Here is a 27788-nt window from a genome sequence, read left to right on the forward strand (position 1 = left end):
AACGTGCGCTGACAACGCACAGTACACGGGCCTCTAAAATTTCGCCTCCATCGAAATTCGACCGCCGCGGTCTCACATTCTGCGTCCGAAATTAACGCAGCTGTCACTTAGCTCACTTTCGCTGAACAAAATTCAATTTAAAAACTTGTTTTCCGAACTAGAATGGAGTAATATTTGCTCTCTCGTCAAGGGCTGTAGCAGTCAGCGGCATGCGATGCCACTCTTTCGAACAGTATTTTCATGTTTTTTTTAGACGCTAACCTATGCCCGCTGATTTGAAGAATTTTGGGGTTCTGACTTTTGAAAAAAGCAGTAATGTAGACAAATATAGCCATAATACAAATATTTAGCTCTTTGTCCTCCTGCATCCGACCTAAAATTTTGACTGCGCCCATGACCCTGCAGTGATTTGAGCAGAGTTCATGAACACTGCCCTTAGTGCGTTGTGGAGGCGCCGCCTACTTTGTACGTGCTAAAACAAAGTGGCCGCGGCAATGCAGAGAACCAATGTCTTGTGATAGAGCCTTTTTAGCCACTGTTCGCGGTCCCGCCTTGGTGACCGTTACAGATAGTGTCGTAACGCCTTGCCCCTGCTTTGGAATCCCTCTTCTTCCTTTGCAGGTTGCGCAATCCCCAAAGCAGTAGACGTCTCTTTACTGTCAGCAGTTAGGCGTGGGAGTCAGTGCCACACCCGTGCTGATCCTCCTAAAAATTACCTTCGTGCGTGCACGCGTCAAGACGAGGACACGGGCACTCCCATGCCGCACGAGGAACCGATATGGAAGCACCCGCGTAAGTGTAGGATCAGCAAATCGGTGAAAACTGCTGCGCCGAGATTCGAAGGCTCCATTCGCATGAGTGCGTCGGCACCTTCCAGAAGGCGCTATAGATTTGAATTAGCGCTGTCAAGTGTTAATTTGTTGATGGCCGCTCGTCGCAGCTACGCAGCCAAGTCCCGGTCTTGAAACATCAAGTACGCATGAATGACAATCCACTGCAGCGTCTCGTGGTCGAATATCACGGCGGTCTCGAGGGCTGTTTTAAAAACATCGACACACAGCGCCGCGGGACTGCCGGCATCGTATACCTCGAACGCTGAGGCGGCACGACGTTTCAGCCAGGCCCGCAGCGTTGATGGCCTTGCATGTAAACTTGGCGGAGTCATCGGCTAAGGTCTCCTCTATGGTCAGCTTTTGCTCTGACGTGCCATCTTCGAGTTGTTGGCTCGTCGTGACGTAGTCCGAGTTGCCGCGAATGGACACGCCGTCTTTGTACCACTGGACCTGGACGAATAAATAAAAAAAACACAGCATTAAATGCCACCACAAGGGTCACCATCCAGATCCAGTCTACTGCAGGACAAAGGCCTCTCCCAGCTAGTAATCTCCCGCTACTCGCATCCTGCGCCTGATTCGGCTACTCTATTTTTTGCAAATGTATTTGCATATGTACTCCAGTGGGTAACTCACTATTCTGGGGACTAGTTGGTAACTCAAGCCCGAGTTGCCAACTAGCCCGCCAAGCTCTGCGCCAACTCAACCTCCTCTGCCACCCTCTACTGCGTTTTTTTTTTCTCTTCCGTATCCACTCTGTCACTATGAAAGAGCTCCGGTTAACTCTTAAATGCGTTGCAAGAGCCCCCCTCCCCAAACTCATTTTGTCTTCTTAATATAAGCTAGATGTAATACAGTATGAGGTAATGTGAGCTCGCATTTGTTTTCTGACGCACGCAGCTCTCTTTCTGGCACATTTATTTTCCTTTCTACCTCTGCCTACTCGGTCCCGAACCTCATTCAGTTTTTTTTTCGTTAGCTTCAAAGGTCAGGGTATGTTTCTGCCTCATAGGCACTTGCAAATGCATCGGTTATGTATCATCCGTTGATAACGACAGGTTGCTATTCTTAGCTTGCAGTTAGCTGCCAAATGCACTCTACTAACCCAGTCTTCTTGTACATGCCCCCTTCTTTCTCGTGGCCTAGATCTGCCACAAACGGTTAGCCCCGTTAAATGCACTGCCTCACTACTTGCGAGAGGGAGGACTGCGCCAGGACGGGGCCCGGTGCCTGGAGCATGTGCTTAGGCCACGGAGTGATGCGTCTTCGGCTGCGCGAGGGGCAAAATACCTGCTAACTTACCTTAAGGACACGGGTTTGTACTCAACCTTTGAAAATCCTGTGTGTTTGCGAGTGCGCGAGTATTATGCATGAATGAATTCCGTTTCACCTTTCTTTTTTTTTCCACACTCATCTGGAATAGCATGCCAGGTTAACTACCAGGCACACCTCTTCTGTAATCATTGAAATGTCTCTCTTTTCCTCTCTCACAGCTTGCTATTCCTCACTACGTTTTGTAAGCTGGTCTTCCTTTGCGAGACTGCAAGCATTACTTCAGTTTTCTTTATGTCAATCTTTAAATATCATTGTTCGTTGTCTGCTTATCTCCTCATTCATTCACTGATATAAATCCCATGTAATAAGGGAGTAATTACTCCTTGGCATTCACCCAAGCGCAGCCATGCGATTACAGAGGAAAGCTATACAGCTTTCTCAGAAACTTTGCAGTTAAAGAAAAATTCGTCCTGGTCCGGGTGCTCTCCCGGTTAGCTCAGTTGGCAGAGCGACTGCTCCGGTGAAGAGGTGGTCCCGGGTTCGAACCCCGGACCAGGACGAATTTATCCTTAACTGCAAAAGAGAGAGAGAGAGAGAAGTGGTAGAGGAAAGGCAGGGTTTCTTCATCCACGAAGTTTTTGAGAAAGCTGTATAGCTTTACTTTGTAGCCGTATGTCTGCGTTTGGGTGGATGGCAATGAGTAATTACTCTCTTATTACAAATTTGCTCCACATTGGGGGTTTCCTCTAAAACATTTGACCATATTCATTCCCTGAGTTTCTTGGCAGCAAAATGTCGCCAGCAAATAGAAGGTTGCTGAGGCGTTGCTCATTATATATCAAACCTAATTATTCGACATCAAGCTCTCGGAATATTTCTTACTTCTTCTAGATAGGTAGTAAAATAATGAAGTGGCAGTGGCTAACTGCTTAACACCCGGTCTGATTGGTATTGCCTTAGTTCTACAAGCACTGCCCTGCTTCACGGTGACTTAGCTCCCGTGCACAGCCTGATCTTTTTTTTTTAGCCGAAGTCGAACCGATTCACGGTGAACCGAACACTTTTGTGTAAATAGTTTGTGTATATTACCTCTCCCTCTATCCTCTCTTCTTGTCCCCTCACCTCCTTCATTTCATTTCTCCATTCTGCCTGCTATCCTTTACTTCCGCTGCCCCAGCTCATGTGCTTCAGTATCTATGGCAGATGCCGGGGCTAGCAAAAATCTTTTCCTTCCTTTTTATTATTATTTTAATAAAACCACTTACTACTACTCGTAATAAATGTTCTTTCAGTCATTACGTTGGTTTACCACTGTGCTTACAAACGTGAACCAGTGAAAGCTTTATCGTGTACTATTATCTTTCCATTCCTCTCGGCATTAAAGACTGCGCCACACGAAGGCACAGTGCAGTCGCCACATCAGGGGTAATAGCTTCATGCATCCGTTTTTTTCCGGCAGTTTAATTCATTCTGGATTGTTTCTGTGGAATTTCGTGTTACACATCACCACTGTAAACGTACCGGCAATTCTAAGATGGTATTATTCGCTTAAAATTCAGTAAATGAATCCCTCCACGTGCATTACCGTCGGAGGTGGGTGTCCGGCGAGCACGCACACGAGGCTGCATTTCGCCCCTTCCTGCACCTCGACGTCGTCCAAGGGAACCACGAAGGATGGTCCGCACACCTCCTTCACTTCCTGCGTCTAGAACACAGATGGAATTATTTCGACTAAAATCAATGCAAAAACAAAAAATTTCCCCATCTGTAAGGTAAAGTTTGTCATCCACTAAAGAAGAAACCAAAGACTGTTTCACGTTTGGCTATTCAAATTAACTACACCAGTTCTTGAAATTATTCAGTACGGAATCATTTCAGATTGATTAAATGTTGCATTTTGACACGAAAGTGCAAGCAAAAGAGTATATAGCACCTGGCAGTTTCTCACTCTGGGACCTCCTGATGCTGTATATAATATGTAAGCCCGTTTCTTGTACATGCAATAACAATAAACTTCAACTTAAACTTAAACACTGCATACTGAGCGCACGCGTTTGCATTTTCGCCTACTTATCCAATAACGTCGCAATTACTCAGAAACAATACAAAACCGCGTTTTCTTCTTTCCTGTATTACTCGCAGGTGCTTCGTGTTTTCTGACACACCAACCTTTAGACTGCGTTAAGCTTAATGTCTATGTTTGTAACCTGCTTAAAATTCTGATGCCACAGCATATTTCGCCTCTGCAGCTCGCTATACCGTGACTCATTTACCCTGGCCTCATTGTCTGCCGAGTGCAGCCAGCCGAGCAAGAAGCGGCGACACCACACGTCACCAGACAGCGGGTATACTTCATGGCTATGGATATTAGGGACCGTTAGATACCCGTGTGGATACCGGCACTGTGGCGGAGTATATCAGCCTCCCTCCTGGCTACGGAAGATGTCAGATCGAATCCCAAAAAGGCCTCTCAGTGTTTCGCGCTCGAAATTAGCAGCGTCACACTTGTTTACGTTCTGCCCTGCAAGTGTGCTGCCCGTTAGGTCAGTTCCTGATATGCTTAAAGGTCAACATCGTCAATTAACAAAATATCAGGCCAGCAGCTGGCTGTACCGACTGCAATTGGCGAATGCGCCTCTCGAAAAAAGAGCGCCAGCGGTTCTTTATATTCAGTGAAACGCGAGCCTTCGCTCACGGAGGTTGTGGAAATGAATGACTGACCTTCCTTTCAACGGGCTGCGGCGGGGGCGCTGCCATCGCCTCCTTGTGGAAGTTTCGCCAGCGAGACGTGAGCTCTTCGAGCTCCACCCGCGCGCTTTCGGTCTGCAGGCGGGATGACGTACAGAGGACCTCGATTCTTCGTTCCAGAGACTGCGAGCATAAATGAAGCACGCTTTTACAGCACGTCAAAAAATCCCCGTAATCGATGCAGTCATCAAACAGACGTGCAAAAGGCTTTTGTAAATAGCGGGTGCTCCTCGATGTACGCACACATACGAAAAAAAAAACGCCGGGTATCGATTCAGTCTTTTTTTTTTTTCAGAAATATTGCCGCACAGCAGGGAACGCTGGAAATATTTTGGTGTTAAATGTCGGCTACTGTACGTTCGTGCTTATTATGTTTTGACTTATTTGTCAAGGAATGCGTCCTAATGGGCTGTCACCTTCCATGCGTCCTGTCTCGCGCCCGAATTTTCGGTATTCACTTTAATTTCAGAACGGTGTTAGAAATCAGAGACGCTTTTTGTTGCTGAAAAAAAAATGCGACTACGGTTTTGCGTTTCCAAATTCAGGCCTCTAGAAGGAACAGATCGCATATAAGCAGCAACATTGTGCGACACAAGATGGAGATAACGTATTCCGTTCATTTCGCTTCCCTCTCAGGCAGTCACGTTCTCCGATCAACATTTTCTTCCTCTTAATTATTTCATGTGTTCGGTACCCAGCAGCGTGGATACACGGGCTATGGTTGGTTATGAAACGGCCGAATGAAAATAATTTTAGCGCGAGCAAGACCACATCGAGAAACGCACAAACGACATAAACGGCGCTGACTTCCAGTCGTCTATTCATAGAAACATCTCATCAGTGTTTGCCAACATTTGCCTCCAAATAGTCAACAAAAACCGCATCTAAAGACTTCTCTCAAGTGCCAGCACTTCCTTGCCGACGAGATCGTATTGAAGAGGTGCTTGCGCAGCGATCACAGGCTTCCATTGTACAGATCAGCCTCGGCTATCACTGTCTCTGTTCGCGGTAGGCAGTACCCGAAACGGTCACAGTTATCCCTTACGTCACAACCCCTCCTCCTTCGATTTGTTTTAACGCAATGGCGTTAGCACGTCCATGTCGTAAAATATTGTACAGCGTCGGCGTTGGCGACCGTTTGAAGCCTCGCAGCCGGAGCAACTGGCTGCTCCGCCGACCTAGCTGGGTCATCTATGCCACGTGACCTTGTGGCGTCATCACAACCTTACCACTGGATTGTGAGCAAACTCAGCAGCGTGGCAGGTGGCAGTTAAATTAATGATTGGTCGCTAGACGTTGCTCGGGAAGAATAACCTTGGCCGCACAAGCCCCACCGGTGGCAGCACCTGCCATCGCATTGCAGTGGCGCATTGCTAAACTGCTGCACCAGTGCGCCAGGAGCAGTATGAGGCTAACTGCGCCAGGAGGGGTGTGAGGACTCCCAGGGATCTATGAACGTAAAGTCGTAATTCCACATACATGGGCATTAACGGTATCGCGTCATACCCTTAAGGCAGAGCTTAAGTGTCCCCCTCCAGTTGTTTTTTTAATCATTTTTAGCCTAGTTAAACAAAGTGTTGCTTTGATCCGGAGACACGAGAGTCATAAGCAAACGGAGGGGGGGAAGGATTCATCGCCCAGAGAATGACTGCAACCTTTGCAGGTGCCCTCCGTAGATGGAAGTCACAAGGTTTATGAAACTGGTGCAAAGAAAGAGAAACAGTGGAGGCTGCCCCAGTGATCAAAGCCGGTGAGTAAAGGTGCCCCGAGAGTGTGTATCGGCGTCAAGGATACACTGCTCGACAAGGTAATCTGACGTCCTGGCTTTTGTCGGTTATTTTGACACAGAAGCTTGTACAAAATCGGTTACAAGTTTCCATAAATGAACAGCTCGACGTCAGCTCCCGTCTATGCCTTTTGTGTGCCACTCTTCGCTCCTCGTCAAGTTAGCGCTGAAATTCCTTGCTTTTCAGTAACGTGTCAACCAGTCCGATAAAAATTATGCTAGTCTATCTAGTCGTTGATAGTAGCATGAAATGCGTCGTTGGAAAGGTTAATTAGCATTTTCCAGAACTGCTCAGAGATGACGGTGCGTTACGTGCCGCCGAGTTCAGCCGCTTCCACTTTTTTTTTTTCTGGGCAGAGCGATCGGCGTCGCTCGCTGCTTTCGCTGTTTGACGTGCAATAATCACCGCGGCTCTTGAAAGACCTCAGCAAGCACCGCGTCGCAGAACGATGGCACACTTCTCGCGAGATGCCACCAGTTAGAACACGCCGCTCGAGAAACTGCGTTCATAGCCGAGTGGTCTAATGTCCGTGCCACGCGCACCTAAGAAATGGAAGTAATTGCTTAAGACCTTAAGTTTGTTAATGCCATTATTTTCGGAGTTGGTGCTGGACATCTAAATTTAATGTCACGCTGACGATAATGCCGGCAAGGCAGCCAAAAATTTTACCTGAATATAAACTGTGGTAATGAGCACATTATCTCGGGAATGTTGTTCAAATGTGATGTAACAATTATTCTGCGGAGCCTTGCTTGACAAGTTGAAAAAGTAGACAAACTCGCGCGCGAGCACAAGTGCCTGTAACTATGTCGCCCTTCCCATCGAAAATGCAGTAGAGGTGCCTCATCGGACTGAAAGTTATGGATAAGCCATTTTCTACTGGACAGTAAGTTGCAGCTAAAGAAAGTTGCATGCTTTTCTGCGTGTGTAATGGGTACGAGAGTACACATTGCTCGGGCGAATGATTTGCGGCGAACTGGGTTGGTCGGGAATGACAGTAAGGCTAATGTCATTAAATCTGAGTGCGTAGCATCAGGCGAATGGCATTGAAACTAAAGCAAGTATGCACTTAATGGCATTAAATTTGGCTTTGTATTACGGGTATAAGGCACCGGGGAACGAAGCCACTCCGTTAAATCCGCCGCTAGTTCGAATCTGGGTCTGAGCCAGTGTTATGATTTTTTTTTTCGCTTCGTACCAGTCTGACGGAAAAGTTGGAAGTTTCGCATAAGTTCGCCGCGGTTTCCGGTACATGTTCGCCTGATTTTGCTGAGAATGGGCCCTAAAAGTATTTCACGCTTAATAATTTCGGTTTAAGAAAGGCTGGATGTAAAGAAAAATGCGCATCTTGCGTATTTTGCACTTTGCTGCATTCATATCTCGACTTGTGCTCTATGAGCCACGGTGTGCAGTTCTCCAGTGTATCATTGCATTTTGCGGGTGCATAACGACGTGTTCTCGCCTAAGAATTCTATTTCGCGACACTGCCGTCCTTGAAGGTGCGATTTCGATGCCAACTGGCAGCGAGCCTTGGCCTCAAAATGCTTTATCTGTACGACCGTATTCAAGGAATTACTGAGCACGCAATCGCCGAGGATCTTATTGCGTTATTTGTGACATTTTCTTGTAAAAGCAAGCACGCACAGTCTGCCTGAACGCGCCTGATGCCAAGAACCTGAAACCGGCGGAAAGGCAGCTGTCACTCTGTGCAGCGGAAAGAGACAACATTAAGGTGCTGCACGCAAGGTGCAAGGGAAAAATAGAGTCTCCGACGATGATGGCGAGTTTTAATGGCTCAACGACAGCTTTGGCCAAAGAGCGCCATGGCACAAGGTATTTATTTTACTACACAGGGTGGGGTCAAAAATTCGTATTCCAATCATTTCACCCCAGTGAAGCGGATAAACAATAAACAGGCCCTGTGAATGGTTGCACTCGTTAGAAACCGGCGGGTACCTGGCGGCATCGGTTATCGAACTCCGCACCTCTCGCATACGACGAAGCGAATGAAGTAGCCTCTTCAAGCATTCCACATTCGTGGAGTGTCGTTAATGCATGCCGTGAACCAAGCTTCATAATAGAGTGGTACGCCGGTACGCGTGTCAGACCTAACGCGTATTTCCCGCTGTCGTTTTGCAGGAATAAGAACGTTTTGCGTCCGTGGTTAATCAGCCACTAAATTACGAAGAACAATAAGCATTGTTCAGTTGTTCATTAAAAGGCACAGGTCTGGAAACTGGAATTTGGAAACTTTAAGAGCGTGCTTAGAAACACCCAGTTCAGTTGTTTGTAGTTTATTAAGTTATGCTTTGTTTCGTGATCAAAATGAAGCCCAAAGAAAAGCACCGCGTGAACGCGCGTTCACGCAGTTGTAGCGCTCAAAAGAACGCTGTGATGGAACAACACCCGGGCGCCGTGCCGGCTGTAAGAAAACGATAATATTCTGCTGTCCGTGTCAGCTCAACATCCTTGGTTCAACTATCGTTCTATAGTCAGAAATAGAGCACGACCGCTTCAGCGCAGTGATGACGCTGTCAACCTTTCTCTCATTTTCAACATTCTGTTTCATGACCGGTAAACAGGGTTCCAATCCTCTTTAGTCGCAAGCCTCTCGCTTACCACACACGGCCCTGTGGGCTTTGGAGTGAACCTTTCAATGCAGACCGCCCGCGTGCGGCGACCCGTCGCTTTTTTGCGCGGCCGACATGCTGGCCTAATTTGTCCAGAACACGCTTGGAGGCGCTACAGTCCGGGTACACGGGCGTTTTTGTCATGCGGCGTATGAGGCTTTTCTATAAAGCCCAGGAAAAAAGTTCCACGCAAAAGAATACTGTACCAAGTAAATGAATCGGTGACTTCTGAATGCTCTCCAATAGTTTTTCAAACCACACATCTGCCCTCCTCTGAGAATTTGAGTCACTGGTCTTAGATAATTATCTAACGAGACGCAATAACGCTGGCCAACAATGCGGCCGCTTCTGGTGGCCCACATCACTCACGTGTTGGGTAACCATCATACCGCGCAGAACTGCAGCCTCAACTCACCCGTTTGAACCAGCGACCCAGACCTGAGACGCATACTAAAATTTTGTCGCTGTCTCTATTTATGTATATTTCCAATACACACTAGCAAGAAAGTATCACGCTGCTGATTCTGTCAGCGTTTAAGCCTGTTCTGGCAGCATTAAGGTATGCTTAATGCTCCCTAGCAATCTGATAAAATGTGGAGCCACTTCTTCCCTCAAAGGCATTTATAAATACTATTCGATCAGTAGGTGCAATTGCTCCGAAGGTCGTCCGAACTGAAATGTTAGCTGAGTTATTTTAGGTAGCGAACTCTATCATCCAAAGTCGAAGCCACATCTTCCGTCATTCCTGCTCAAATCTCCAAAGTGTTCAAAAATAATTCGAGATTCGTTAAGTATTTGTGTGGGTTTAACAAACAGAAAATGGGCAAAATTTACGGCCAGGCACATGGCCTGTCATGACCTAAGTCAAGAAAAATAGCATTTAAGCAGTGATCAGTTCTAATAAGCCAGAATTGCCTTTTGCGCACTATAAATTTTTTACGTGCTTTTTCAGAAGCCCATATGTTTAAACCGAACTGTCTGAAACTTTGCTCCTGAAAGGCGGCAGCCTCACCCGCCTAAACGAACAATTGTACGTGAATTTAGAAGCACCATCAGACTGAATAACTGAGTGCTGCATTAAACGTTGTTGATCACAGCCGTGAACCGAAACTTAGAAAGGTACACTTACAATTCAGTTTAAACGTGCTGGCTTGCAGTTTCAACGATATCTTTTCACTGAACATACAGGGTGTTTCACCTAAGACTACACAATTTAAAAAAAGAGGATTTTTGAGTTAGGAGAGCGTGCTTTCTGGACATAGCATTGTCAGTGGGGTAGTATATCAGAATACAGCCAAGACGTACTAACCAGCAGGCTGGTTAACTAATATTGAATAGTTAACTTTTATCTGTCACTGTTAGGCTCCTTAATTATTGAGAGGCGCCTAGCCCACCTTCAGTAATATCCAAATCAGTTTTTAGAATTTAGAAACCGCGGTTAGCCTCGGCGCTGTGGCCCAACAAATTCTGGCTACATCGCGCCAAAATACATGCGCTTTCGAGAAGCTTGCAAGCAAAGCAAACTCTCAAATGCACGTAACTCCTCTGAATAGCTTAAATTTGTTGGGCCACAGCACCAAGGCTAACCGCGTTTTCGAAATTCTAAAAACTGATTTGGATATTACTGAAGGGGGGCTAGGCGCCTCTCAATAATTAATGAGCCTAAAGGTAATAGTTAAAAAGTTAACTATTCAATATTAGTTAACCAGCCTGCTAGTTAGCACCTCTTAGCTGTATTCTTATGTACTGCACCACTGACAACGTTATGCCGATGAAAGCGCTCTTCTAACTCAAAAAGCCTAGCTTTAAACATTATGTAAAGTGTTGGGTGAAACACCCTGTATATTATTTCTTAGGTAACCATGCGTGGAAAGCTCCATTGTGCGAAGCATATTGGCTGAGGCCAAATGATGAAAGTCTTGCAGTGAAGCCGTCTAGCAAATTAATGTATTACGTGTGCAATGCCTAGTCTTCCTTTTTCGCACAAAAAAAAAACTTAAGTATCCACTTTTAATTCATATTAATCAGTATGTTCCCTATTAACTTAGAGTGGTAGAGTCAATCGCAGTCGCTGGTACGGTGGTGACAGCAGCCACGTCGATCCTTGAGAGAAAAAAATTGATGTGGTTTTAAAATTTTCGTTTTAGATACTTCCGCTCTGCTCAAAATAGTAAACATTCGCGTAATATCAAAGCCACCCACTTGGCATACCTCGCTTAATTGGGTCGCAAATATTTTTACTAGAAGGCTTACGACTGTTTTGAACTGACATTGTCATCTTATAAAGCCTAGGCAGTAGTGAAGCTAAGCAGATAAATCGTTTTGAATCAGCTCCTGCAAATGAAATTTTTAATCTGTTAACTTCTTGTTTGACAAAGATATGCATCTAACAATTCAAAATCCACGTCGTGTGATTTCGTTTACGGCCCCCAAGACGGCGTACACTCAGCAGCCATAGCTGTGAGGCTTCACTGCATAACTTTATGCGTTGCTACAGAATCCTGTGAAAGGGAGCGGGACGGAAGTTCACCAGCTTGGCTACCATGGCTCGCATAAGTCTAAGTTTAGAACTGAGAATGTGGCGTGCCTTCGCCCCTTTGCCAACAGATGCAAACACGCATAGATAGGGTGTTTTTTCTGTAAGGTAAGCGTGTATGTGAACAAAGCAATCACTTTTGCGTTGTGTTCTTCGACTAATTCTACTAGCCTTTTCTCCCTTTTCACTTTTATGTCCAACTTGGGCCAAATCATCAGCTTGCATTACTTTCAGAATATTGCTAAGGACACTTAAGTCCGCCTTAATTGTATGACGCGACAGTATTATTGGCCATATATGCGGAATTGGTCATTCTCGACTTAACACTAATAGATCCCTGGGAGTCCTCATACCACTCCTGGCGCAGCGGTTCAGCGGTTAAGCGATGCGCCACTGCCCTGCGATGGCAGGTGCTGCAATCGGTGGGGCTTGTGGAACCCAGGTTGCTTTTCCCGAGCAACCTCTCGCGACCAATCATTAATTTAGCTGCCACCTGCCACGATGGTCAGTTTGCTCATAATTCGGTGAGCAGGTTGTGATGACACCACGAGGTCACGTCACCTAGCTGGTCCACCTAGGTTGCTTATCCGGGGAATTTTTGCTCACAACGACGACGCGTTAATATGAATAAATACAAATGTTGCGGTAGCTTTCTTGTGGCATGTTTAACATCCGATTTTTTTTAAGGTGATTATTCACTCAGCTAAATGCACAGGAAAAGTAATGAGGAAGCACGTTCTTATCGCTCAGCATAGCCCTCCGAAGGAAGAAATATCACAACAGACGCGTGTGGTTTGGTGGTGATGGTGGTGGTGGTGGTGGTGGCTTATCTTCGGTAACTGCAGAGTGACAACCAGTAAATAAATGTGCTGGTTAGTTAGAGCCTGGTGCGATTGCGAACATGTTTCGGCCATTGTGCGGTTTGGTCTCAAAATGGTTGGAACCTAAAACTCATAGTTGAAAAAAATTTAAAGAAAATACAGACGTTACTGGAACCAAGGAGAGCAAATGCACACGGAGAAAGGTGACCATAGGTTTTGTCTTGCGAAAATGATGCTTCAGGAGCGAGTTCTTTTTTTCATTGTTCTCTCATGGTCAGTCAGTGCACTTGTTCGGCAACAAAGCGCTGATGCGAAAGCAAACTTTAAGACTTAGCAGAATAAACGCATTTCCATCTACACCTCATTATCGCACAAACAACAAGTAGCTGGCGTTAATCTACACACTGTCCTTGAGGACGCATTGTTCCTAGGTTGCAGCGTACAATAATTCCTTTTTTAGCCCGTTTTCGCATTTTAATCTAGAGCAGAAACATGTACCCCATAACTCTTTTAAATCAGCACCTCAGCCGAAACACAACTGCTGTCTATGATGTGTCAGTCGTGCAGGTCACGAAACTGCAAAAGCAGCGCAGTCATCCGGCGGTGAACCAAAACCGGGCGTCACAAAGGCTGCCCCGCCGCGGTGGCTCAGTGGTCAGGGCGCTCGACTACTGATCCGGAGTTCCCGGGTTCGAACCCGACCGCGGCGGCTGCGTTTTTATGGAGGAAAAACGCTAAGGCGCCCGTGTGCTGTGCGATGTCAGTGCACGTTAAAGATCCCCAGGTGGTCGAAATTATTCCGGAGCCCTCCACTACGGCACCTTTCTCTTCCTTTCTTCTTTCACTCCCTCCTTTACCCTTCCCTTACGGCGCGGTTCAGGTGTCCAACGATATATGAGACAGATACTGCGCCATTTCCTTTCCCCCCCAAAACCAATTATTATTATTATTATTCACAAAGGCTGAGACGACAAGAATACTTTTCCCGGCCGGTCGTATGCACATGCGCTAGGAGACCATATGGACCATGAGAAGTTTGTGAGGAGTCTTACCTGTATGCGCTGCTGGAACTCCACAACGTGACACTTTGAGGAGTCCCGTTTGAGCGAATCGGTGAGCTCGCGCACCTGCTGGTTGATGAGCTGCAGCTCCTCGTTGAACTTGCTCATCTGCGAATCCTGCTGCGACTTGCGCAGGCTGGCAACCAGCAGCGCACCCTGATTGTCGACGAGGGAGTGGATCTTGTCGCGGTCCAGCACAGCCGCCTCGCTAGGCTCCTGGTGCGAGGAAGGAAAGAGGGAATTTAACACCGGCCGCCAGAAAACTTCATGTCTGGCAGGACGTGGAAATTACATACAGATGGCAAACACGACATCGAGCGCTAAGGGATCAAGCTTGCCTTGTCCCAGTTGCGCTGACGCTTCGCGAAAATCAGAACCTCAAAGGATGCACTTCCATAGAGATTAAACGCTCTTTCACGACCACGTACTCGCAGTGAGCGAGCCCTGACACGGTGCGTAAAGAGAAAATGAACCCGGGCAAATGCAGTGGCTAAAGCCATCGATACGACAGAGACGTCTCCTACGACATCAGCAGACATACGTTCATTTTTGCCTGCACTAAACAGCAGAATCGGGTTGAAAGCCTTGGCAGGTTGGAGCGAAAGACGAATAAAGCAGAAAGCACAGAAAAACCAGGGATTGAAGTTAATTAAATCAGTATGCTTTCAAATAAAAAAAAAGCGTGAAAACGCAACGACACTCCTCGGAAATTTCGCTTTCAGGTTGGGGAATAAAACTTTGAGAAACAACGGGGGGTAAAGTATTAGTAAGTAATTAAAAATAGAATGTTGTTCTCCATGACGAACGCGAGGCTTAAAGCTCACGTTTTTCGACATTACTGAAAGTTGCATCAACAGAGTAATTTCATTTAGTTGACCTTTGTCAGTGGCACTTAACATCCAGACGTACTCCGGCGAACTTGCCATTTGGTAGCACTGAGATGTTTGCGAATAACTGGGCGCAGCCATAAATCGCAACATATGAGCAAGGGTTCCTCTTTTGAACCCCGCCGCCGTTACAAGCCGCTGTGTTACAGCACACCAGACGGTATTTCCAATAACGCTTGGTTTGTAATTTGTCCTGCATTTTTTAGCCCTCCTAGCAACAATTCACTTGAAACGATTCGCTTCACTTTGTTCATGTCAAGTATGGATGTTTTAGTGCGTTGGTTCTTATTAGCTCGTTTCTCAGTTCCGCGCCGTCGTTGGCTTACGCAGCGTCACCTGCTTCTGTTGGCAGGCGAAAAGTAGAGAGAGGAAAATTTCTCTCTCCGCGTTTAGAGGTGAGAGAGGGAAAGCGGCAGAGGAAAAAGGTAAAGAGGGTGGGAGGGGACGAGTGTTGTACTCGCTTGGGCGTCCGCCTCGTTACAACTACAACTAGCCCCAGTTGTAGCTCTTTTGACTTTAACGTCCGCCTCGACTGCGGGGGGTGGTTGGTTCTCAAACCACCCAACGGACAAGAATAGGTACAAGCCTAACCCGGGACGGCGCCCACCTTCTTTCTTTGCTGTCACAACATAGCTAATGCTCAAATATCCAGTGATTTTTTCTTATTCACAATAAGCAAAGAATAGGAGAGGGGGTGCGAGAAAATGGGCTTTCGCAGAGTTGAAGAACAGTGTGCATGTTGAAGTGATTATAATCGCAGCCTGAAACTAAAAGAATGCACTAACGTGAACAGGCGCCGTAGTTCCTATTCCTGTGTTGTCTGCTGATGCACTGCCGCAAAATGGCCGTCCCAGATTACAGTACTTGAGAGTGAGACATGTCGCATGACATAATGCAGTTGTCATAGGACGTCAAGAGTAATGCGCATCAGAGGCACAAAAAGCATGAAAAGGTGAGATAATTTTGCTAATGTAGACAGCCCAGCACTGTCAGGGCATCTTACTGTGGGCTGAAAACAAAGTTCACCCCTCGTCAGTTTTTTATGCTGCAATTCGATGACGGCATCGGATGGTACTCATGCTCACGTAGTCAAGCTCACACAAGCGGCCGATATTTGAGAAATGTTGCGAAGTAGAGAAATTTCGAGCGCTGCATCTCTGACGGGGAATTTATTTTCTTTGGGCAAAATATCACGCTGTGAAAGCAATCGTACTTACAGTTTTGTCAACTAACGTTGCTAATTTTTCTGCTCGTTGCTTAGCCTCTGCCAACAGGCCCTCAACTTCGTGGGTGTCCTGCAGTTTCTTTTCCAACTGAAACAGTAAAATAATTGCGAGAATTGTGTAACGCAGGTAAATATAATAATTCATGACGTCCTTACCTGCGCAAAATAGTCGAAGAAACTTATCATGGCCTTGACCAATTCCTGATACTGGGAGATATTCTTTTGAAAACTCTGCTGAGTAGAACGCAGCTGCTGGAAGAGATGATCTCTGCGCTGAAGCATAGAGGTCGCTTCGATCCTCGCATCCAACTCTGATTGGATAGTCTGAAAACCAAACAGCCTCTAGAGTCGACAACCGTGAAGAAGAATGGGCTATTGAAAACCGCCGCATGGGCATGCTTTCCATCGCGAAATTGCTGGTGAGAGTTGTCGGGCGCCTGCAGTGCAGGATCAGCATGGTAGGAAAAAAAACCGGGAGACACATACCCTGACCAAAGGCATGAGCGTGTCTAGATGGCGGCCCAGGTACTGCGCGATTGTCTCGGCTCGGTTCAGTTCCCGGGGTATAGCAGGGTACAGCTCCGATTCAATCTTCACTGCTGACTCCATCGTCTGCACCCAAGGAAAGCAATGTAAGGCCACCGTTTGTTTGCTTTCTTTACAGTGGGTAGTAGACTCTCTAACTGGACAGAGCGTTAATTTCACAGATTCAGTGGTTCTTACCTTTTGGGCATCTTTAATTAGTTGTTCCGAGTTAATGCCAGGATTGTTCTTCAGCTGATAGCATTGATCCAGCGTTTCTTGGATGTGACGAACAGCTTTCGTGACGTCCAACCACGTGTCCTGAATCTAAAAAAAAAGAAACAATGAAGACTTGGCAAGTAAAAATTTCACGGAGCGCGTAAATTTAACGTACTCTTTGAGCGTCGTGCAGAAAGTTGTTCGCATTGTGGTCGAACTGCATAAAGTTCTCGTTGATAGATGCTTGGCGTTCCGGACCGGCGTCGCTGATTGTTTTCAGGTCTTCTATCAGCTGGAAATAGGTAGCAGGAAGGTAAGAGAACAGCGCATCTGCCACTGCAGTTGTGCGACGGCTTATGCGTACCTGGGTTGATATCTTACAGCAGGTTAGGTAGCGCTGGGCAAGCCGGATGCGTTGCTCCAAGAGACTCCGGAGCTGCTGCCACAGCTGAAGAAGCTCCTTGGACCGCGAGTCGTCCTGCGTGAGTAACATCGTCAGCTGCGGCTCCCTGGCTTGCATCTCGTTCAGGATCCTCTGGTGGCTCTGCAAGAAGTCGTGGGCCGCTGCTGCTCCGGTGCTAAGGTGGCTGCTCTGCTCCAGGAAGGTCTGCACGACCTCGATGCACCATTTGTACAACTGCGCAAAACGGCAGAGGAGGAAACCGGTCAGCCCGCCAGAGCGTCGGTTTCATGGGTGTGGCTGACTCCACCTACAGTGTTGCACTGCGTCAAGAAGTTGATGGCGCGTTCGCTGCTCTCCACAACATCCGCCGCTTTCTGCTCGTACAGCTGCCTCACGTGCAGGTGTCGGCTTTGCAGTTCGTCGACCTGCGAACGCATTCAGTTCAGAACTGGCGCGCGCGTGTGGGCCGCGAATATGACCTTGTCCTGGACGCCGCTTGTGCCGACAGACAAACGGGCCAGAATGCCATGGCCGAGGAGAAGGGGTCTCTCGATGCACGCGTCCAAGAGCACAGTCGCAGCGGCCAAGTCTTGAACGGGGCCTTGGGAGACTTGGATTTGGAGCTGGTCCAACTTGTTCAGCGCCTGCAAAAACAGAGCCGCCTTGAGTTTGTGACCGACTCACAAATAAAAAAAAGCAAACCCGGCTACGTGCCCCCACCGTTTGGGCTTCGTTGAAGAACTCTACGGCCTCCTTGAGGTCCTTCTTCCGGGCTTCGTCGCGTTCGATGCGGCTCGTCACGCGGGCCATCAGGTCGAAGGCCCGCGCCTCCACCTCCGCGTCTTGAATCTGCTTGGCAGACTTCAACAGCTTCAGCATCCGATCTCGTAATTTCTCGTTGGCGGAGGCTATCCTCGTCGTGTGCTCGTGGAGGAGAATTTCGCTGCTCGCGGGGGAATCGCCCAGGGCCGTATCTTCGGGGCTCTGCTCCAGTTGACGCTCCACCTAAATTTAGAAAGGGTTTTCGCGTGCATGCTCTCGCCCGCGGGGGACTCCGCCGCCTACCTCGTCGAGCTCCCTGAAGAGCAGCAGCGCCCGCAGCCGCTTCTCGAGCGCCTCTTTCCTGGCCTCGCAGAGGAGCCCAAGCTTGCGCCGCTGGTCCTGGAGGCTCTCGTGCTGGCCCTCGAGGGCCGCTATGGCGGACAGGGCCGCCGCCGGCTGCAGGGGCCGCGAGTCGCCCGTGCTGGCCACCTCCTTGAGCGTCTGCAGCAGGTTCTGGAATGGCTGGAGGCTCCGCTTGGACGCCTCGAGGATGGCTGCGCACGCGGTCCCTGTCCTATACCACCCGTGCCCGGCATTCAGGAAAAAAGCGGGGGCAGCCCACTCACCTTTGCGTGCCTCGTTCAGCTTCTGCAGACGGGCTTCGCATGCGGCCACTTGATCCGGCAGGAAAGTGTCAGTGAATTCCTGCTCGCCCTTCGCAAGTTCGTCCGATAGCTGCGAGAGTGAAGCAGGCCGAACCGCCACGCTTGTTAGGAACGTGTGGCACACTGTGCTCACCAAAGGTATACATGGGGCGTTGAGTGCGCAGTGATTTTTCACTGCGTTAGAACGAGGAAAAGTTCGGTTTTCACTGGGTGTTTGCCACTCAGAGATTTCGCCGAATACGTTCGTTGCGCCGGCATGCGCTAAGAGAACAATTGAGCTAGGGATTAAAAAGTCTGGTCTGTGCTCTCCGACCGAGAGAATAGCCAGCAATTTTCATAAAAGAGCCGCTTCGTTTTGTATTGCATTAGTACCACGAGTGCAGTGCCAGTTTAGCATTCACTTGAGGCGCTCTTTTGTGTTATGTTCAGGAAGTTACTTTGCCAAAACGGTTGTTCTGCGTATCTTAACATCGCTGTTAGTTGAGCGAGGAACTTTAGACACAAAAAATTACCCACAAATTCCACTGTGTTCGTGGCTTCAGACGCGGGATGAGACGCCCCGCAACGCCTTAACTTAAAACAATAAGTCCCAGTTTACAAGCGCATGCAGTTCATCTGTGCACCATGGCGCATTTATCTCTTTGTCGTCGTTGCACATAGCGCCTCATACACATTTATTTATTTTTTGTTTGTTCGTTTTTGTTTGTTTGTGTCTCGCGTACTGCATCCTCCCATGAGGCTGTGGCAGGAGATAAAAAATGAAGAAACAAATCGTAACAATCATAAGCATACGAGGCGCTATAAAAGTACAAGGAAACAGACAGCGAAAACATCTCAACTACGAATCACACAATCTAAATAATATTGAAAATACAGAACACGAGTAGGGCTAGGAAGGGAGTTCCTAACTTCCAGTTTTCTGAGAAAACGGTATTTGAGCAAGTCAGTACGAGGATTAAAAGGTAAAATGCTTATTTCGTGATAGCTTCTTAATGATAATGGCTTAGAAAATTTTGAATAGTTGCCAAGTGACTCAAATGGGAGAGAGTACATTAACGTGTACAGTGGCTTTGTTGCAAAAAGTGAGAGAGAAAGGACAGACAAGGAGGGCAACCAGACTTATGTCCGGGTGGTTACTCGTATTCTTATTTCTGTTCTTCCTTTCTTTTCTTCTTTAACTCCCACAGGTTTATGCTTATTAGGCCCTTTTACCACCCTCAACCAGCCTGTTGTCGTTAGATGTTAGCTGCGAAAACAAAACTTAGACAAAATTAGATGCGCGTTCTAGTGAGCCGCTACGAGTGCTGATGAGCTTTCCTTCCGCGAACATTACTACTGCCCTCCTACTCACCTTTTTGGCCGCGGCGTGGTAGTGGACGGCTGTGTCCAGCACGATACTTCGATGCTCCAACTGGGCGTTCAGGTTCTTCCACGCCAAGCCGAGGTTGTGCGCCATAGCTGAATACACCTGGTCGACGAAAATGGCCGGCGAGGTTTATTTTCTTTGCTTTCTTTTCTCTCTCGTCACATATTAGGCAGCTTACCAGCGCAGTTAAGCACAGTAAGCATATCGATCTTTTCTTTTTATTAGACTGCGTCCCGTGGAGATTGTACGCAGAAGCGAAATCACAATGGTCTCGACTCATGACTGTTTTAGTCATTGCACTTACACGAGCCGCCTGTGAGAGAAATAATTCGCCGAATCGAGCAGTCAAAAGTGAAAGCTTCGGTTGCTTTTATTTTATTTTTACTTTTCATGCTTGACAAGAAGGACAAACCCTTCTGTCGCTACGATACTTCTTTCTTTTTCTTGTCCATTATAATATACGTCGCTACGATCCAGTCAAATTCATAAACCTTTCACGGTATGTCTCGATGCGAGATCCATGCAGAGGGATAGAAATAACAGAGTAATTACTCGTTTGCATCCACCCAAGCGCAGCCAAACGGCTACAAAGGAAAGCTGTATACAGCTTCCACAGAAATTTGGTAGTTGCTTATTTTCAAATCTTCTTTTCAAATGTTTAAGAGATTCCCCTAAACATTTGACCAAGGGGATACAGTGTATTCGCGTGCGGCAATTTCCCATATTCTGCAGATCTATGAAGGAAGATATGGGCAACCTGCGTGGCTACAGAAGTAACAAGCTAACAAAACCCTGCTTCCTCTTGCGTAGTAGTTTTGCGGGCTTCCAGTGTTCGTATGCTACACATAGTGCCTTTACAAAAATGGTGTATAGACAGTCTATAGACATCTAATAGACTCTATTGCCTTCCTTTAGATATTTCTTTTTGTCTACTCATAGTCTATAGACTGTCTATAGACAAAAGTTTACTAAAAGTGCATGGCCATAAATCTATAGGTTGTCTGTAGACTGTCTATGGGATTTGTATTGCCTATAGACTGTTCTCTACGGATTGTTTATAGAGAGACTGTAGAGTTTATAGACATAAATCTATGGACAGTCTATAGACTGTCTAGAGGAATGTTTAATGGTGATTACAGAAGCCAGTAACAAAAACCTAATAAATATAAGGAGCGAGGAAGCCCTTGCCGTGGCATGCGGGCACGACAGTATCCGTCTCCCTCTTGTTTCGTCACCCTCTGTCTGAGCAGAAATAGATTCTACCGCTTTGTCAGCTCGCTTACATTTCTCCTCTTTCAAATCCTCCCTTCCTTGCACGGTAAGTAAAGATGTTCGTAGCAACAAAATTCAATGTGCTAGTCATTTGTGTGCGCACTAAACAATTTTAGCAAATTTATGTTGCGCAGCCGCCTTCGCCCCTCAAATAAAGAAAAAATTCGTGCGGAAACTTTGAATATTTCAACTCTGTGATTGGCATACATCTTGCTGGCAAACACCAATAGCAAGTACAATCGCCACCAATAGCTAACAATGCCCTTTACCGACGGGCTGGGGCATCAAAACCAAGATACTGGTTTAAATTCACTAAAACGGAGAATGCGCTCAAAATCATATATTTAGTGAGGCAGCTACGAAAATTGAGACCCTGTTCACCGACTTCACGCCTTCATCGTTACATGAGATCACTTATTTTCATCACACGCGCCTCAAAATATCACTGCCTTATCGTGGTAGCATTCATATTCCACTAATGCAGTAATTAGCTTGTTGGAATTTCAAAAGGACGTTCGCTACATTGTTGAAGAAACTAAATGTTCATGAGGATCCTGAAGAATACCATTACACGACATCGTCAGGTAAAACTACAGGCCTGTACGGGGAGCCAGGGTTGCCGCAAGTAAATAATAATGAGAAAAACGTAAAGAAGTATACATAAAGCAAATCGAAAGCTTTTATACGCATATATCAAGACCTGAAGAGCCTCTGGTTTTGTCCAAGCATGTCGGGAAGGCAAAAGCGTACCTGCGCTTTCGGCTTCTGGTTCGCGATCAGCTCGTCAGCTTGGCTCAGCAACTCCTCGACGGGGCTCTGTTTGTTCTGCAGGCACAGTGAGCAGAAAAAGGGCGTTCACAGTGAGTCCCGCGGTTGTTTACGTGGGGCAGGCGGGCTGGTCCACGACGGAGAATACTGTTATTCTTACGCGTTGTCTACACTAGGGCAGACGCCACAACAATAACTCATCGCCACACAAGACGGTGGTCAGAGATGCCACATTGTTCGACCTGCAGCGCAGATACGTAATGCTTGCGTTCGGTGCATCCTACATGCAGCGGAAACACCTTCAAACAGTAGTTTCATTCCTAGAGCCAAGCAGGGAAAAAAATGGCTTGGGCTAAACATTATATCCACGCTCTCTTCATTTCCACACTGAAATTTTCCACCCGCGCGGATTTTTCCCTCAGCTCATTACCAAGTTCAACGCGGAATAATGCCCAACGAACTTTCGTACAGAGGCTGCAAACGTTGTCTGAAGGATACTAAGTGAAGATGAAACCTACAAAATTTTAGGCTTAGCTTTTCAGAGACTCCCCGTGAAGTGCCACGTAAATATTTTACGTAAATCTGGTAATTTTATTGCAACATAGGTCCATCGCCTTGACCGAAAGATCCAGCGGTGTGCTAAGGAGTAAATCGTAAATTTCGCGCACATTGACAGCGGCCGGTGAAGCTCGCCCTCGCAGACGTCTTGTTGAAGACAGACACGGCACGGTCTGTCTTAAAATGTAAAGAGCTGCACAGCGGTGGACGCACCAAGCCCTGCAGCCTTTTCTTTTTAGTGGTAGGCGGGGTGTAGTTCCTTCTGCTAGCGAGCTGGGGGCTCATCAAAAATAAAAAATAAATAAAAATTTCCTGTCTCGTGGATCGAAAAGTCAATTGTAGGCATGCCACCGAGAATACTCTGCAGCTCTTCAGCCTGCGCGTAGCTCTTGGTGACAGCCGCCAAGCGCTTAGGTGAGCCTTACGCACTGCTCCTGCTACAGCTCTGCACCATATATTTTTATCCACCCTGTGTACGTTGCCGATTGATCACTGCTCACTCAGCGCTCGTCAGCTGCTTATGCACGGCTGAAACGTTTGCCTCCTGTAAAACGTAAAATTCGAGAGTAGAATTCATAGCGCAAAAAAGACAGGGACTTTTTTGCGCTATGAATTCTACTCTTGAAATGAACCAACAAGCCCAAGTATCTACCCTTCTGAAGTAAAATTCGAGCTTTTTTTTTTTTTTGGGGGGGGGGGGGTAACAAAGATAGAGAAGGTAACTTTAAAAGAACATCGAAAGTTGTGCCTGCACAGACACATAGCAAGCAAGGCTTAACCACGCCTTAGGTCAGTCAACTGATGACTTGACTCACAAGGTAAAAGAGCGAGAGCTGCCGGAGTTGTTTGACATTTGTTCACTTCCCTCATTCTTATTTATTTCTACACCACCCCTGCTTGTGCCATTCGCGAGACTGCAGTCTCACCTCCCTCGTTTTGCCGCGCTTCGTCGAAAGTTGATATCGTGAACGACCTTCTGGATAACAGGTCTTAATACGGCAGCTCCCGCCCTCGGAACCTTCTCTTTGTTTGCGGACGAAAGTTACCTGTAGCTTCTGAAGGACCTGCTGGTGCTGCTGCTGCAGGTGAAGCGCCTCTTCGTAGTTGCTCCCCACGTCACTCATCTCCGGCGACAGCTCCTGGATGCGCAGCTCCAGTGCATCGCCAGACTGCGCAGTGCACGCGGTTTGAGGGGAGGACATGGCAAGACTCCCGCAAAGCTCTTTTCAGTGCCTCTTTTGTTGGGCTTCCGACACGTTACGTAAGTACACTAAGGTATAACAGCTTGCCATTCTGCTCCGAGTTCTCCTGAGGAGACGCAGGAGCGAATCGACAGCTCATTCGTTCGAAGACTGTTCGGACGTTGCCGGCAGCCAATGTTTTATGCAGTAAAAGTGTCGGCTGCCATGATAGGACTGATTACGCCTCCTATAGACTCCAAAAATGCATTTAATCAAGTTCATCATTATTTTATAAATATATTTGTAAACTTGAATACCTAAATCGCACTGCCGATGTAACGAACTGGTAAAAAGGTAGCTTTGAAAATCGCAGTCATATTACGATGGTCAGTGGATGTTGCTCATCATCTGTTCCACTCACTCCCTGAGTGCCACGAATGCACATTTTAGGATCATTATTATTTTTTGTCACTATCAATGCTATATCCGAAAACATTCAATCGAAATCTCGACTGTTTTCGGATGGCTGCATTGTTTAACACTCAGTGACTCATCCGAACGACAGAAAAATTCTATAGTGCGCTCTGGGTAAAATTTCGGAATGGTGCGCCACCTGGTACGTGACAGTAGATGAGACAAAATGTAGCTAGTTGTATTTTTCTAAAAAAAAGAATACTTTTCTAATTCCTACAGTCTCAAAATACGACCCTACAGATGTAGCAGGAGTTAAGTACCTAGGTGTCCATGTTGCGAGCAGTCTCTGATGTCAGTATCATATCGCCAAAACTACCACAAAATCAAACAGCACATTAATGTCCTTAGCTAGAATTTTTCGTACGTACTACACCCACTGAGAAACTGCTAAACATTACACAGGTGAGATCAATACTTGAGTACGCATGAGTGATGTGGGCCCATATCAAGAAAACTTGAAAGCCAGTTTAGAGCGTACACAGAGCCGAGAAGCGCGTCCTATCACGGGAAACTATCACGTACATAGGAGCGTCACTGAAATGAAAACGAGTCTATAGCTTTCCAGACTAAAATTTTTTCATCACATTTTTATTAATACCAGCACTGATAAGTCACGATACCCATTACATCCTTATCATATATCATATCAGCGTGAACATGGCCAAAAATATGAGGGCTGAGCCGAGAACCAATCATTCTTTTTTTTCAAAATCGTCATTTATTGGAAGATTGTAGGAAGAGGGAAAACTTTATAACATCAACAGTGCCCCCAAAGAAGAAAGGGGGAAGAAAGGGTGCTTTCGATTTATCCTGTGCGCGGGGTTGAAATGCACCGCCTGAAAACACAGTGCCGGAAACATTAAAGGCAGCGTATCCGCTTGTGATCTTGCGTATACTCTGTTTGTTCGGTTTTTTAAAATCTACTTATATATTATAGCCTGTAGTAAAACTATGCTGCTTGTACTGCAGTGTATGTCACCATGTTCTTTAGCGTGAAATTTTTGTTTGCACTGTACTAATAAAATTACAGAGTGCACTCGCAGTCTAAATGATAATAATAATAATTGGTTTTTGGGGAAAGGAAATGGCGCAGTATCTGTCTCATATATCGTTGGACACCTGAACCGCGCCGTAAGGGAAGGGATAAAGGAGGGAGTGAAAGAAGAAAGGTCCCGAGTTCAATTCTCCACACTTTCTGAAGAAATTTTATTTTTCGTTGCCGGGTCACCGGATTTTGGGACGCCACTTTTACTGAAAGTTGGGTTTCAACGGCGATGAGCCATATAATGATTTCGCATAAATAAATAAATAATGGCACCTGAACAGATGACCATCATAGCGCTCGATCTTGACGGCACAGCTTGCGCAGCCCTCTACCGCGTGCAGCGTGAAAATATACAGGTCTGCCCAAGCCTGCGTCTGGTGCGTGCAGCAAAACTTGGTTTAAAATTTTTGACAACATGAAGGATTGCAGGGCCAGTGCCCTGATAGTGGAAGTGGGCATAAAACTATCTGCCGTAGAGGCCATTTATGTCCTACTGCATGTGCGAAAAGGAGGCAATAGTAGGAAAAGACCAATATCCATTCATTGATCTGCTCATGAAACTTGGGAGACAGGGTATCGCAGAGCCACGAGCTCGTCGGACATCAAGACCGTCTCCGGATATGCGGTGCTTATACAGCAGCTTCCCCGTGTACTCTCGCTCGCAGACTCATTGGACTAAGGCTCGCGCCAGCTTATCAGTGCCCGAATGGTCAATCTGGAAAGTGTATGTACAGAGTCTGGCCAGTTAGTGCGTGCTTGAACTACTCTGCTCAAGCAAAGAATATTGGAGCATTGAAACTCGAAGGTGGAGCTCACCCCCGTATACTCAGCATTAACATATTCGGTGCGGTGAAGCTGCGCATGATATTGTTAGAACGAACAAATTTGAAGCGACTGACAATACTTCTCTCGAGTGTGTGAGTCTTTACCGATCAGAACGGTCATTCAACGAGCGGTATTGAAAAACGACCTCTGAGCGGATCGCGCCCGTCGCCCCGCGAATCCTGCTGTCCCGGCACATAGTATCAAAATTGCCGGCCAACCGCACACCGTTGCAACGCGAGAGCAGTGTTGAGCCAATTTGGGCCTTGATATTCTTGCAGCAGCTGTACATTTCACTCCAATTCCAGCCACATGTTGGGAGGAATAGAAGTGGCCGAATTATTTCAAAGCGGAACTAGAAGATTCATTTTAAAACCATCAGCCTTGACTATAGGGCTGCATAGCGGGCGACTCACAGAGGGGGGCTCAGTACAGAGCTTTAACATAGCGGAGACGTATATCGGCTTAACAAATTGACTGCCGGCGGGTGCGCACGCTCCATGACCACACCTGGCCCCGCCCCTGCCACTGCGCTTGTGCAGGGGGCGTCCAGAATCCGACATACGCCTACGCTAATCCGTCTCCGCAGGTCTAAAACTCACTAGTGTTTCACGGCGACCTCCCAAGTCCAGCTGTCGCCGAGCAGTTCAAGCGCCGTGGTGGAGCAAAGGTGCGGGTACAGAGCGATTACCGAAAGAGCAAAATTTATACATATCGTGGGACAGAATCATGCCCGCATGGAAGCGGGAACAGCCGTTCGTTTCGCGCTGTCGTTGTCATGAATTTATAAAAAGTAAATCGTAGTTTTATCACCTAAGCTTTGCTTTGAAGAAAAATATAAAAACTCATCATTAATAGTGTGCACTCTGGCCCCAAGTTCGTACCGATACGGTTGACAGCAAGCAAGTATTATTCAGAAAACAGATCACACGATCAAAAAGTATACGCTTACAGAAGCGCGGCTGCGTGCATACTGTTCCTCATTGTGTTTAGGGCCATCAGCTGCTGAGTTTCCATTCTTTAATTTCCTTGTTCCATTTTAGGTGCACAGCATCCCTAGGGACCAATCGTCCTCCGCCTCGACGATTTGTCGGCCGTGTGGGGCCCGAAATTAAATAATCTTGAACGCTATCAGCGGCAATGGAGAGCCACAGCTCCGTTTCAGAAATGGTAGGATGGCGGGAGCCACAATGATTAGTAATCTGCTTTTCATTTTCTATCTTACAGTAATTGTGTCTCTTTTTTTCTTTTTAGCCGCCGCCGTGGCTCGTTGGTTGTGGTGCTCGGCTGCTGACCTGAAAGACGCGGGTTCGATCCCGGCTGCGGCGGTCGCATTTCGATGGAAGCGAAATGCTCGAGGACCGTGTACTGTGCGATGTCAGTGCACGTTAAAGAACCCCAGGTGGTCAAAATTGCTGGAGCCTATCACTACAGCGTCCCTCATAGCTTGAGTCGCTTTAGGGCGTTACACCCATAAACCAAATCCCTTTTTTTTTCCTGCAGTAATGCAGTTCCATCTAGCAGTAAACTAAATTACCGCGCTGTAAACAGGCCCTTCCTGCATATCCAAGCTTTCCAGCCAGGACATCGCCATACTGCTCGCTGGACTGCCATGTGCACCTGGGGCTACTATAGCACTCTTTGGGCATCGCATGATACTGCTCGATGGCTGCTGTGCATCTAGCGCAAGCACGATGGGAGCGGTAGCGCCAGGTGTACATAACAATCCAGCGGATAATATAGCGACTCGAGGGTTGACGATGAGGAAATTAATTTTGTTTTATTTTATTTTAAAGGTATTTTTCGTTGCACAAGGTGCGGTCAAAGAACCATTTCCCAAGCAACTCACCTCGCTGAAGCCAAGCACCAAGCCAGGAAAAAGTGTGTACCCATTGTATCAACAGTGGGTACCCGACGGTACTGGGGAT

At 47.0% G+C, this 27788-nt stretch overlaps 1 protein-coding gene across 1 annotated transcript in view; it reads right to left on the reverse strand.

Moving 5' to 3' along the window:
• The window catches only part of sls (sallimus), a 223794-nt gene that overhangs the window by 183917 nt on the left and 12089 nt on the right, over positions 1–27788 (reverse strand). The window contains exons 2-19 of the mRNA XM_077645939.1: positions 23385–23507; positions 21763–21837; positions 19726–19842; positions 18336–18444; positions 18013–18263; positions 17668–17952; positions 17427–17591; positions 17259–17372; positions 16909–17181; positions 16720–16836; positions 16527–16652; positions 16290–16415; positions 15960–16127; positions 15796–15891; positions 13683–13907; positions 4830–4979; positions 3694–3813; positions 1088–1283 (exon numbers count right to left, since the gene is read on the reverse strand). Coding sequence (XP_077502065.1) covers positions 1088–1283; positions 3694–3813; positions 4830–4979; positions 13683–13907; positions 15796–15891; positions 15960–16127; positions 16290–16415; positions 16527–16652; positions 16720–16836; positions 16909–17181; positions 17259–17372; positions 17427–17591; positions 17668–17952; positions 18013–18263; positions 18336–18444; positions 19726–19842; positions 21763–21837; positions 23385–23507 — 2836 coding nt within the window. The remainder of the gene's footprint in view (positions 1–1087; positions 1284–3693; positions 3814–4829; positions 4980–13682; positions 13908–15795; positions 15892–15959; positions 16128–16289; positions 16416–16526; positions 16653–16719; positions 16837–16908; positions 17182–17258; positions 17373–17426; positions 17592–17667; positions 17953–18012; positions 18264–18335; positions 18445–19725; positions 19843–21762; positions 21838–23384; positions 23508–27788) is intronic.

This window comes from Amblyomma americanum, chromosome 1 (assembly GCF_052857255.1).
Source record: "Amblyomma americanum isolate KBUSLIRL-KWMA chromosome 1, ASM5285725v1, whole genome shotgun sequence".
Taxonomy (NCBI): Eukaryota; Metazoa; Arthropoda; class Arachnida; order Ixodida; family Ixodidae; genus Amblyomma; species Amblyomma americanum.